This window comes from Grampus griseus (genome assembly GCF_964374135.1).
Source record: "Grampus griseus genome assembly, chromosome: X".
In the NCBI taxonomy this organism is placed as follows: domain Eukaryota; kingdom Metazoa; phylum Chordata; class Mammalia; order Artiodactyla; family Delphinidae; genus Grampus; species Grampus griseus.
This window is the reverse complement of record NC_138999.1, coordinates 46,603,020-46,616,070: the sequence shown is the minus strand read 5'-3', so window position 1 is coordinate 46,616,070 and position 13,051 is coordinate 46,603,020. Positions and strand designations below refer to the sequence as shown.

Here is a 13,051-nt window from a genome sequence, read left to right as displayed (position 1 = left end):
CCGCCCCTCGGGAATCCTTTGCCCGCCCCCTCGCCCCCCGCGGAGTGCGCACGCGCCCGCCCCCAGCTTCGCGCCCAGATCGCCGCCTAGCCTGCTCGCGCAGCCGCCGTCTCGTCTGCCCACCGACGAAGCATGGGCGTCCAGGGCTTCCAAGAGTTCCTGGAGAAGCGCTGTCCCGGGGCTGTTGTGCCCGTGGACCTCCTCAAACTCGCGCGTACGGTCTCGCGCCAGCAGCAGCAGCAGCAGCATCGCCCGCTGCCGCCTACAGCAGCCCTAGCGCCCGGGGCTCCACGCGCCGCCAGGGGCTCCGCGCCTCTGCAACCGCCGCTCGCGCCCGCTGCCTTGGGTGCCTACTCCGGGGGCGCGGGGCCGACTCGGCACCATCACCCCGCTCACCACTTCCACCATCACGGCCAGGCGCACCCCGGGCTGCACCCGCCGCCGCCGCCCCCTCCGCTGCCCGGGGCCCGGGTGCTGGTGGACGCGGGCTCAGCGCTGCCTCGGCTTTATGGCGGCTACCAGACGGATTGGGTGTGTGGCGGCCAATGGAACGCCATGCTGGGCTACTTGTCAGCGCTATGTCAGGCTTGTGCCTATCCCGGCGGCGACGGCTTGGAGCTGGTGGTCATGTTCCCCGGGGGCCTGGGCAAGGACCGGCTGGCCGAGTGGGGCCGTCGGTGCCAGGCCGAGCGGCAGACAGCGCAACTGATCGTGGGACACGTGGGCAACAAGGGCACCCCTCCTCCACGGGCCTGGTTCCTGCCACCGGCCTGCCTGAGCCACTGCGTGAGGCTAGCGCTCATCCGCTTCCGGGTCAAGGTGAGGGAGGGGCCGGATCTTAAATAATACGCCCCACACCTATTCCCTCCCAACTAAACACCTAACCACCCACCCACTTACCTGTCTCCCATCCACCCACTCAGCGCCCAGTCAGCTAACCCACTTGCCTAACTACCCTCGATCATTTTATCCATCTACCCAACCCTTCATACCACGCCCTACCGATTCGCTCACCTGCATAACCACATCTCTACCCATGTCATCCCAATAACCCCCTTTATCCAATTGGCCTATCCCTAGGCTTTAGCAGAATTTGTTTTGTAGCCCCATCTTTCTCCTGCAGTCTTCTGCCTCAAGCTGAAATGCCATTTTCCAGATTTTTCCAGTTGACATCTCTCTTCTGTGTCTTTTTCCAACCTTGCAGCAAATCAGTTAAACTTGTTAATTGAGCACCTTTCTTCTACAGCTTTTCCCCGAATTTTGAACCAGTGCTTCTTTTGCACCCATCTGTTCATTCAACCTCTTTCATTTCAACATGTTTCTACCTCATCCTTCCTTAGCCTAAACAAACGAACGAACAAACCCACTGGTTCAGTCGCTTTTAAACAAGTATTAACCCACTAAGAGTAAGGGGTTTAAAAGACATGTGAGACATGGTTCCTGCCCTTGGAAAATCAAATATATACACAGGAAACATTTATTTAATGGTATAAATGTGTATGTGATTATGCTTTATGGTACAGATTGGTACCTGTTTTGTGTGTGGGGGGGAATGTCTGTGGGCTAAAATGGTCAGAGGAGGCTTCCTTGAAGAAGTTGGACCTCACCTGGGTCTTCAAGGATGAATTGGATTTGAATTGGTTACAGGTTTGGGAAGAGGCTTATTTAAGCAGGAGAAAGAAAATGAACAGAAGCAAACGGGAATATCAAGCATGTGAGGCCCCACGGGCAGTTCAGTCTAATCTCTACATGTAGTTGGTCACTGCATATGGGGCCTGGAGAACAGCTTGGCAGCAACCCCAGTTCTTGGCACAACTGCTATTGCTCTATTGCTTTTCCATACTCTTGGGTTTCAAGTTCCTACGTGTAGGGAATAGCAAGGCTTGAGAAGTAAAGGAGGTGGGCAGGAAGAAGAAAAAGAAAAGCAGTACAGGGTTGGGTAGGACAAAACCACAAACCCATTCCCCAACCAAGGCTCTTGGGGATGTGTGCACAGTCAGAAGATAGGATATGGAATTGTGGGAATCATAAACTAAAGAAATGGTGCTGGGTGGAGTAATGAAAAAAATCTCAGCTGAGAGACTGAAAGACCTGCATAAAGAAACTCACAGTGGTCATAGAGCTTGTGGCTAGAGTCCAGTCATGCTAGACTCCTTGTGCCCAGCATCTAATCTGTGCCTAGGCTGGGTAATTATAGCTGTTTTTAATGTTTTTTTAAAAAAATTCAATCACGAGCTATCTCAAACATACAAAGTAGGAGAAAAAATATGTCAGACACTCATTTGCTTGCCTTCCTGACTGAGCATTTTTCAGTAGATTCTTCTTTTATGGCCATTCTTTCCACTTTGTTTTCACTGCTACCACTCGAGCTTTAAGGACTTTTTACCTCATTGTCATTAACTTGGTTGCCGGCAACAGTGACTAACATTGATGGAATGCTTACTATGTGCCAGCTGCTAATCTGTGTGCTTTAACAACAACAACAAAAATGATCTCATTTGATCCTCACGATAACCTGTGAAGCAGTATTAGCCGTTTTTCAAATGAGGAAACTGAGGCACAGGAGGTTTAGAAACTTGCCCAGAGTCACCCGGCAATAAATGGCAGAGCTGGGATTCTGGGAGTCATGCCCAGGCAATCTGACTCCAAAGCTCATGCTCTTAACAACGGTGCTCTAAGATGAATCTTTCTAAAGTGCCGGTGTGATTAAATCATTCCCACACTGGACTAAAATCTTCCTTGGCTCCTGGGTAAAGACAGGTCTGGGCTATTCATTTATATTATTTATTGAGTGCCTGCTATAGGCTAAGTACTGTACTGGTTGCTGAGGATTCAGAGTGAAGTAAGGGGATCTCCTGCCCTCACGGAGGTCAGAGTTTAGTAAAAGAGTCAGACTGAAAACAAGAGTTGCAGATACCGTGAGCTAATTGCTAATGATGAAAAATGTGGTCCCTGTAGGGGGCATTGGTTAATTCTGGGTGAGGGCGTGAAAGTTGGGGGAGGTTTCACAGATTGGTACTGAGCCTTGAGGAGGGCTGGGAAGGATGGTTCAGAGTGGACAAGGATGTGGAGATATAAAATGGCCTACTGTGAGCTCTGAATAGATTTTGATTGGAGGTTGGCAGGAATTGAACACTGAGTATGGGTTTGAGTTTTTCCAGCTTTTTTGTTCATACACCTCATCAGTGAAAATTTTTGAGAAGCAACCCTAATATGGCCTACTAAGATTCTTCATTAAACATAGTCTTATTTTTAAAATCCCAGCAGTTTGTAAAAAAATAAGATGGATTGATAGGTGATAAAGCAAATGTAGTAAAAATGGTAGAATATCAGTCGTGACTTTTCTAATGTTCACTATAAAATTATTTCAACTTTGCTATATGTTTAAAGTTTTTCTTAATAAAATGTTGGGGGGAAATTTCCCAGCAGCTCTCTTCAGTCATGAGTGCCACCGTTTGTGAAACACATGTCTTGTTCCCCATGCTAGATTATAAACAAACTCTTATCTTTTCATAGTCTCCATAATAACTTGTATATTTTAGGTGCAGGATACATTTTTTTCCCTGAATGAAAAGGTTAGTGATCTAAGAATGCATTGTAGGAGTGACTTTTTAAAAGTGTGTAGTGTGGCTCTTAACATAGTGGATTTAAGACTGGCTCCAAAAGTGCATATGTAAAGTATCTGTAGCTGTTATCAGTGAGTGAAGTTTTCTCTCCCAGTTCTGGTCAGTGATTGTTGTTGTTGTTGCTGTTGGAGTGATGGAGAACTTCCTGGTTTGTAACACAGACTTGAAAGGTATTGGTTAATAACTCATTGTGGTTTGCCTTTTCAGAGGAGTGTTCCACTATCTTGGAGATAGCAGGTTTTCACTTGAATGATCTGCATGCCTACCATATCTTTTGATTGAAATGCTAGTGCTTCAGAGCAAAACCCACTAGTGTTTTTCTCCTCTCCTTGGTTCTGTTCTTGAGACTAGGTCACAGGATGGGCCTTTATTCACAATCTCATTTTCATTTGTGTTAGAGAAATAGAGATGGAGGGATTACATAAAAAGATAAATTGCTGGGCTGTCTCTTTAGCTTTAGACAATTTAGGACTTTCCATGAAAATATTCAGGGTATATAACTGGGATGAATTTTGTCATTTGGTTTGTTTCATTTGTACATTCTGCAAACCTTTGTAAGTTATCATTGCCAGTAGCAGAAAAATTAAGTAAAACCACAAATTGCTACCTGATCTCTTCCTAAGGGTCTCACAGCAACCCTAAAGCAGTTTTAGAATGTGGTTTGAAAGATGATGTGGGGTGGTTAATGGGATGAATACTTTGTTTTAATGGTTAAATATATATATTAGAAAAAAAGATAACGCATGAAACCCGCAGTTTCACAGCTATAACTCTTTAGAACGAGGCCAATTAAAGAAGTAAGTTGGGGCTTCCCTGGTGGCGCAGTGGTTGAGAGTCCACCTGCCGATGCAGGGGACACGGGTTCATGCCCCGGTCCAGGAAGATCCCACATGCCGCGGAGCGGCTAGGCCCGTGAGCCATGGCCGCTGAGCCTGCGCGTCCGGAGCCTGTGCTCCGCAACGGGAGAGGCCACAACAGTGAGAGGCCCACGTACCGCAAAAAAAAAAAAAAAAAAAAAAAGAAGTAAGTTGATTTAAAGAAAAGTATTAAGGTTCAGTACTTGGATGTGGCAGAAATCATGTTGATGGTAAATGAATAAGCAAAGTTTGAGAAGGCTGACCAACAGCTGATGCCATTTTGTGCTTTCGTTCTCTAGAATACAGTATAGCAGTGGCTGCTGTGCCTCCTGATTATTTATTTATCCTCAGTCATTGACACATGCTGAAACGTTAGTGACTCTTCTAGATGCTCTAGTGGTAGGAAAAATTATCATAATAGTAATTAGGTCTTCTTGAGCACCAAGTTGTATATAAAGTGCTTTTTAAATAGCTTGTTTAATCCTCATAAGCTTGCAAGAATGCGTGATATTCTTCCCATTTAACGGTTGAATAACAGGTGCAAAGAAGTGAAATGATTTTTCTTTGGTCTGGACACTAGTAAATGGTGGGTAAAAATCTGTTCTGGATCTGTATTGCTCAGTCTCTTTCCACAGTTTCACCACACAGTTTCCTTTCTGTACATTCTTGTGTAAGATTGTATACTTTTACTGGCCAGATAATATGCATAGATGCATGAAGAAAAATAATAATAAGTAGATTTATTGAGCACTTAGTTTGTGCCAGCATTGCTAAATGTACAATACTGCCAGTACAAGGCAAATGTGTAAGCTCAGTGCCAAGTGAGTGAGTCATATAGTGATATTATAGGAATTCAAAAGTAGCAATCTCTTTCTTCTCTGCATTTTAAGTCTCTCTCTCTCTGGTTTCTTTCACTTATAGGTATGTAAGTGTATACAAATAACCTTTAAAAAACAAAAACTTCCCCTTTACTTTGTAATTTCCTTAAGCCATTATCCTTATCCCTGTTCTTCCCTTTTAACCATTATTCTTGAAAAAAGAAGACCGTATTAGTTCCTATTTCCTAGCCTATTGCCACTTGATATGTGATGTCACCATTCTGAAGGCACCAAAACCATTTCCATTCTTACCCTTTATTGGTCCTCTATGAGATAATTGACATGAGCCATCCTTTCCTTGAATTTCCTTTCTTGGATTCCATGATGCAGCTCACTTCTGATTCTCCTTATAAGTCTCTAGTTCTTTTCTCCTCCTCTTACTGCTTCCTTAAGCATTGGTGCTCTCAAGACTTCTGTCCCAGTTATATTCTTCTACATTCATTTCCTGAGCAATCTTATCCATTATTATGGCTTTAGATGTTAACTGTATTCTGATTATTCCTATAGCTCTTTCTCTACCCCTAAGCTCTCTCATGAGCTTTTGACACATCTTTTCAGCTTTCTACTACTCGATGTCTTATAGGTCACTCATACTAAAAAATATCCAGGATGGAATTCATTATTTTCCCCAAAAACTTGTTCTATTTTTGGAGTTCTCTTTTTCTATGGATGTCGTCTTTCATCCATTTCAAGCCAGAAACCATGGAGTTCTTCTCAATTTTTCACTCTCCTGTCACTTCCCATATCCACTCGGTCACTAGATCATGTCACCTCTACCTCAGAAATGTCTACTGAGTCCAGCTACTTCCACCCCCATTGCTCTAGTTTAGGCTGCCATCATTTCTTATCTGAGCCATGAAAATTGCCTCAACTTGTTCCTTTACCACTCTCGGGACCATAGTCCATCTTCTACATTGCTGTCAGAGATACTTTGAAAACCAAAGTTGACTTTTGTCTGTGCCTGAAGATACCCACTGGCTACTTTTTGCCTACCCTACTAAGCCCAGACTTGTCAGCATGGCAGACAATGCCATTCACAGTCTGATCCCAAACTCTCTCCAGCCTTACTTGGTGCTTACCTTTGCCCACACCTGTTCCAACCGTTGGAATGTCCCAACCATTCTGAACTTTTCTGGCTTCCTAGACATACCATGTCCTCTCACATAGTGCTTTTCTTATTTTACTCTCACCATTGTGTAGCCAATTCATACTTATTCTTGCTCAAAAGTTATCACTATGAAATCTTTCCCAGCCAAGGTAAATGATGCCTTCCCTTGTGCTACCAGAGTGTTCTTTTTACCTCTCATATTTTTTTCTCTCATAGTATTTTCATATCGCATTATAATTCTTTTTTTCCCCTATGCTATGTATTACATCCCTAGAACTTACTTATCTTATGACTGGAAGTTTGTTTGTGATTATCTTTTAATTGAGTTCCAAGAGGGCAGAGATTTTGCTCTAGGGCTTGACACATTATATACAATAATGGTTGTTGAAAGAGAAAGGCAGATAAGGAAGAATTTAGAACCAGTGTTTTATAATGTTATAGTTTCTTTCCATGTAAATTAACTTGATTCCAAATGGAATTGCCAAACTCTGTTAAGTAAAAGTAAGTTTTGTAGCTGCTTAGCAATGCATTTATAGAATAAATTCCCCCTTGGTGTTAGTAATAATAGCTACCACATGGGCTAGGTACCTCACATTATGTCAGATTCATTATGTCATTTAATCATCACAGCCACCCTTCAGGATATGTATTAATCTACATTTTTTATAGCTAAAATAAAAACAGGCTCAGCATAGTCACTGGCCCAAGGTTGCACTGCTGGAATGTGGTTGAGCCAAGATATGAACCTAAATATATTTGAGATCAAAATCCTTCATCTTTAACATCTCTCAAAACAGTATAGTTGCATTTTAATAACATTTTCCAGAACACTTTTCTTATATTTAGTTTGTGTAGCATAATGGCTAAGAACAGACCTTGGAGCCAGACTGCCTGGGTTTAAATCCTTGTTCTTTTACTTACTAGTTATATAAATGTGGGCAAGTTAACCTCTCTCTGCCTCAGTTTTCTCATGTGGAAGAGGAGGATAGTAATAAAAGCTACATCACAGACTTTATTGTGAGTATTAAATGATTTAATATAAGTACAGTGCTTAGAACATTATATACCACATAGTAAATGCCATATATGCCAGCTACAGTTACTTTGACCAAAATAACTTGTGTGCCAGGTAGATTGGACATGGACATTTCACTCTCATGCCTTAAGCTTGGCATGGCATGTAGGGTACTTCTTGATCTGCCTACCATTCTCTTATCAGGACAATGAATGCTTTTCAGCATTTTTTGAACACCTACTCTTGCCAGACCCTGTGCTAAGTACTATAAACAATGGAATTCATTCATTAAACAAATGTTTAATGGGCTCCTACTGTGCACTAGGCACAGTTCAATATTGAGAAGATAAAGCAGTGACCAAAACAGACAGGTTTCTGACCTCATGAAGTTTATATTCTAGTGGGAAAGACAGACAATAAACAAGATAAAAAGACAAAATATATAGTATTTAGGTAGTATAGTAAGTGCTGTACAGAAGAATGAAGTAGGAAAGTGAGATAAGGGAGTGTTGCGGTCAGGTGGGTCTTCTAACCCTCCAGCAGCTCATAGTCTAGTAGGGGAGACAAGTAAGAAAATACTAACAATAATAGCCCGGAATATCTTTTCTCTGGCTCTTGTCATAGGCCCAAGGACATAGTGGAAGTGGCAGAACCACAATTTGCATTTCAGACACCAAAACCTTTGCCCTTTCATCTACACCACAAAGAAAATCCCAAAGGTATGGCAGGGATGGCAAACTGACAGCCCATAGCCCCACACATTTTTTAAAAAGAACTTCTTTGATTTTCATTGATCAATAGTGTTCATCAGAATCTGAAGTCAAATAGTGGGTTTGGGTTGAATATTAAGGCATCATCTAGTTGAATGATTTTTCATTTTCTTCTATCATTTAACTTGCATTTTACAAACGCATTTCTTTTTTAACAAATATGAACTTGTTGCCAACATTTTAAAAATTGTGAAACGTTACCAAGAATTCTGACTTTCCAACCACTCTTGAAATATCAGATCCTCTCACAACACTGGTTGACCCCTTTTGCCGAGCCACATTGTCTTCATTTATTGGAGTCTCTACCGATCCATGGTGTCTCCCTGACACAGTGACCAAGTGCCACTTGCCTTTCATGATAACCATCTTCTACATGGCTCCAAGTGATTCCCGCCTCCTGGTATTCACACTCTTGTTTAATCTACCTCCACCCACTGTGTGTGGGCTGGACTTAGTGACTTGCTTTTAATGAACAGACTACAGCAAAAGTGATGAGATGTCACTTCCAAGATTAGGTTATAAGAAACTGCGACTTCCATCTTGTTTGTTCTCTCTCTTTCTCTCTCTCTGGCATTTCTTGCTTGATCACTCTGATGAAGCAAGCTGCCGTGTTGTGGGCTGCCCTTGGGAGAAGCCCATGTGACAAGTAACTGAGGGAAGCCTCTGACCAACAACCAGTGAGGAACTGAGGCCCTCAGTCCAACAGCCCACAAGGAACTGAAACCTGCCAACAGCCACATGAGTGAGCTTGGAAGTGGATCCTTCCCCAGCCAAGTCTTGAGATGACTGCAGCCCCAGCTGACACCTTGATTGCAGCCTGTGAGAGACCCTGAGCCAAAGAACCCCGTTAAGCCACGCTCACAGATACTATGAGAAAATAAATGCTTTTTAAGCCACTAAGTTTTGGGGGTAATTTGTTATACAGAAATAGATAACTAAGACACCACTGATTGTTGTGCTTGTACTTTTTTATAGTAGTGTTGAAGAATATGAAATATTTCTTGTGCCCATATCTGTGAAAAAAAGAAAAATTATCTATACAGGAAGGTCATATATTTAAAGGAAAATCAAAGGGAGCCTATTTCCTAGTGGAAGTGATGAGTATTCCTCTATATCTAAATAAAATGTGTTTGTTGAAAGACTACAATTTAAGACACCATTTAAAAATAAACCGTTGTAAGAAATATGACCAGTATACAAGAATTATGAGTGCTGAAACAAAAAGAACTTTAAAAAGGGCTTGGAATTTCAATAGGTTGTTTTTGAATACAGATAGAATTAAGTAATACTGCCATGAAATGCAATTATATATTACATGAAAAAATTGCCAGGGCTTGAAAGCCTTTTGTAGGTAGTCGTTTAAGAAAAGAGTGTTGAGTACAGCAGAATTTACATTATAGACAAGCATTTGCAAAGGTAGTAGATACTGTTGCTCAGGATGTTAAAGATTGGTGGCTGAACATTTTTGTGACATTGTGTCAAGAAGTTAAATTGTAAAGTTTTAGATTACAACTGGTTACAGCAGATATAAACACTATGCATTTAAAGGTACACTTAGCCTAGCTATGTGTCTAGCCAGTAGTTCTCAAAGTATGGTCTCTAATCAACAGCACTGTACCACCTGGAAACTTGTTATAAATGCAGATTCTCAGGCCTTACCCCAGACCTACTGGAGATGAGCCTTGTTAATTTGTTTTAATAAGCCCTCCAACTGATTCTGATACACCCTAAAGTTTAAGAACCTCCGCACCTAGAATTTTGATGCAGTCTAACTCTTTTGGACTTGCCTCTGACGGGTACATCTAGAAATACCTGGATTTTGTATGTTGAGAAGAGTCTTGAAATTTTTAGTATAGATTGGTCAAAATTAGTGAATATGACTACAGATGGTGCTTCTGCAATAGTGTTACTGTTGGACTTAAGGAAACTTCAGTTTTTTTCAGAAACACTTTACAAAGACTTAAAGCTGTTCATTGTATCACTCCTTAGGATTCCACTTTTTGTGCAAAAATGTTCAAAATGAATCATGTCAAGAACTGGTAATTAACATTGTGGTTTGCACCATAGTTGAATACTTTGCTTGGTGAATTATTAGATTCACGTCATGGAAATCTTCCCTATTATGGAGATTAATTGACCTAGTTGAGGTATGGTATTGAAGATACTGGAAAAGATTACTTATTTGGCATCCAAAAGGCATCCAGCACACCATCAATGACTGAAATAATATATTTGACCTGTTTCGTTGACATTACAATTCACTTTGAATAAAAACAAGGTTGTTCAGAAATACCTTCCAAATGTGTGGTTGTATTTGCTCATTCCTAGCAAAATTATGCCTTTGGGAAACTAATTTGGCAGGAGATAGACTGGCTGACTTTGCTGAAATTGGTTTCCAAGAAATGAATGTGATGGCCTGAATTACATTCCCCCAATTGTGGAGTTGTCTATTGAATTCCAGAAAAGGTTTTCTGACATTATATTCTATGAAAATGAATTAATGTAATAGTTCAGTTAACCTTTCTCAATTGATGTTCATGGTGTGAAAGAATAGCTACAGTGGAGATACTGAATTGCTGTGCTATGGTACTGAAAGTGAAGCATGATGTCACTGAAATACCAGAATTCTGCAATATCTCAGGAGTAGTAACCCTAAATATAAAAAACACTGTGCAAGACATCTATATGTTTGGAAATTCCTACATTTCTAAGCAGCTGTTTTCCATTATGAAATAGGATAAAATTAATCATTCACAGTAAAAGGATTCAAGGCTAAATTCTTTAGTGCACATTGTAACGCAAAAATATAAGACCTAACATTGACCTCTTGGTACATAAGAAAAACATCAGACCTCCTGTTCCAAGTCAAAGGAGAATAAATCAGACGCAAAAATGTAATGATTAAATTTTTCTATTTTGAACTTTTGCTTTTAATTTTGAATTTAAAATGTTAACTCCAGTATTTTGCATGTTTATATTGTTAACACCCACAGCATAGTTTAGGGAAAAAAAATTTCTGGCAGTTGATTTTCTTAACCACTTTCAATCATTTATGTTAGCTGCAGCCACTGGTTCAAGGACTCTTAGAAATTTCTCAACATCACTGTCCTCTCTGCAACTCCTGTCGTCCTTCCCAAGGTAACCCAAAAGCTACCTTGGACTTTTGTTCTCCTCTTATTCCTAAGAATACCTTTCATCAGACCTTCTGATTTTTCAATACTGAAGATTTTGCTTTGGGCAGAGCAAGTGCCTATTCTGGAATCTACTTGTTTCAAATGATTTCTGAGGACCTGCAGAGAGTAATATGTACCATAGGCTTCATCTCTGCAGGATAAACAGGCTATGTTTTATTTCAGAATGACTTTTTCAGAACCTGTATGCTAGGTATTTTATATAAATAGTTTCATGCAAAGTCTTACAATTAGGTAGGAATATAGCAAAATCTCCATTTTATAGATGAGGAAGTTAAGTGACTTGCCGATGATTTGCCCTACCACTTCAATTTGAGCATAGGTCCACTGGATGCTGAAGTTCCTGCTGTATCTGCTGATTACAAAAGTTATGCTCAGTCTCCAGCCCCTAAATGAGCCACAACAGATTTAATAAATCTAAGTCTTCTTTCTTGCATGTGACAAGCAGTTTCACCTACAGAAATGGGCTGGCTTTTGGCAGCCTGAGAGCAATTTAAGGGTACTAAAATTGAGTATTAACTCAATTTTAACACTTTTAATAGCCTTTACTGAACACTGGATCAGTATTCTACCACCTCTAGCTTGACTGCAGTATTTAATGGCAAAGACTCTACCGTGCGTGTGTATGTAGTTAACTGAAACTCCTACAGCTGAGAGGCAAGGCCACTTTGTCAATGTTGCCCGGAATTGACTGTGGTTTTCAATTGCTGCTATTCTTATGTTTTATTTATTTTTTAAAAAATATTTATTTATTTATTTTTGGCTGCATCGGGTCTTAGTTGCGGCATGCAGTCTCTGTTGCGGTATGCAGGCTTCTCTCTAGATGTGGCGTGCAGGCATTAGAGCACATGGGCTCTGTAGTTGTGATACACAGGGTCTCTAGTTTGGCATGTGGGATCTTAGTTCCCCGATCAGGGATGGAACCCACATCCCCAGCATTGGAAGGTGGATTCTTACCCATGGAAGGTGGATTGTTACCCACTGGACCACCAGGGAAATCCCTATTCTTACTTTTTAATTTGACATTATTCCTAGCTTTGTGGTTTATCAGTTTAATTTCTTAATGGTTGTTGAACTCCACAGAGTGTTGATGCAAATTTGCATCAACAGTAGTCTTGGTCTGTAATTTTAAGGTAATTAGACTTCAAGGCACATAGGCCTTGCAGTTGAAATATAAACCATCCATATTTCTATTGCTAAAGCAGACTTACACATCCTCCCCTTGACTTTTCTTATAAAGTGATGCTTCCTTGTCATCTCTGATTTCCTTTTCTTTGGAAATTGAGAACAGGTGGAGAAAGTGGACCACAGAGCCCTGCCTGAGTCAGACACCAGTTTGATGTATTCAGCATGGTAGATGGGAGCAAGGCTAGCATCCCAACGGCATTTGGGATTACCTGGAGGAAGTTGTATTGCAGAGGTCAGAAAGCGGTATTGCCTCTGGATTAAGCTCTCTATGGTCAGGCAGGATTCTAGAGACCCAGATGGGTATAATACCGTCACTGCAACTATTAGGCTTACAATCTAGATATTCTTTATGGCCCTATGCCTATCGTGAAATATTAATCACTAGAATGTCAGCTCCATGAGGACAGGAATTTGGGGC

General features: G+C 41.2%; 1 protein-coding gene across 1 annotated transcript in view; it reads left to right on the top strand.

Annotated features, from left to right (window-relative positions):
- Window positions 1-132: 132 nt before the first annotated feature.
- FAM120C (family with sequence similarity 120 member C) overlaps window positions 133-13,051 on the top strand; it is a gene marked incomplete at its 5' end in the record, with an annotated part of 134,238 nt that continues 121,319 nt past the window's right edge. The window contains one exon of the mRNA XM_082681004.1: window positions 133-819. Coding sequence (XP_082537130.1) covers window positions 133-819 — 687 coding nt within the window. The remainder of the gene's footprint in view (window positions 820-13,051) is intronic.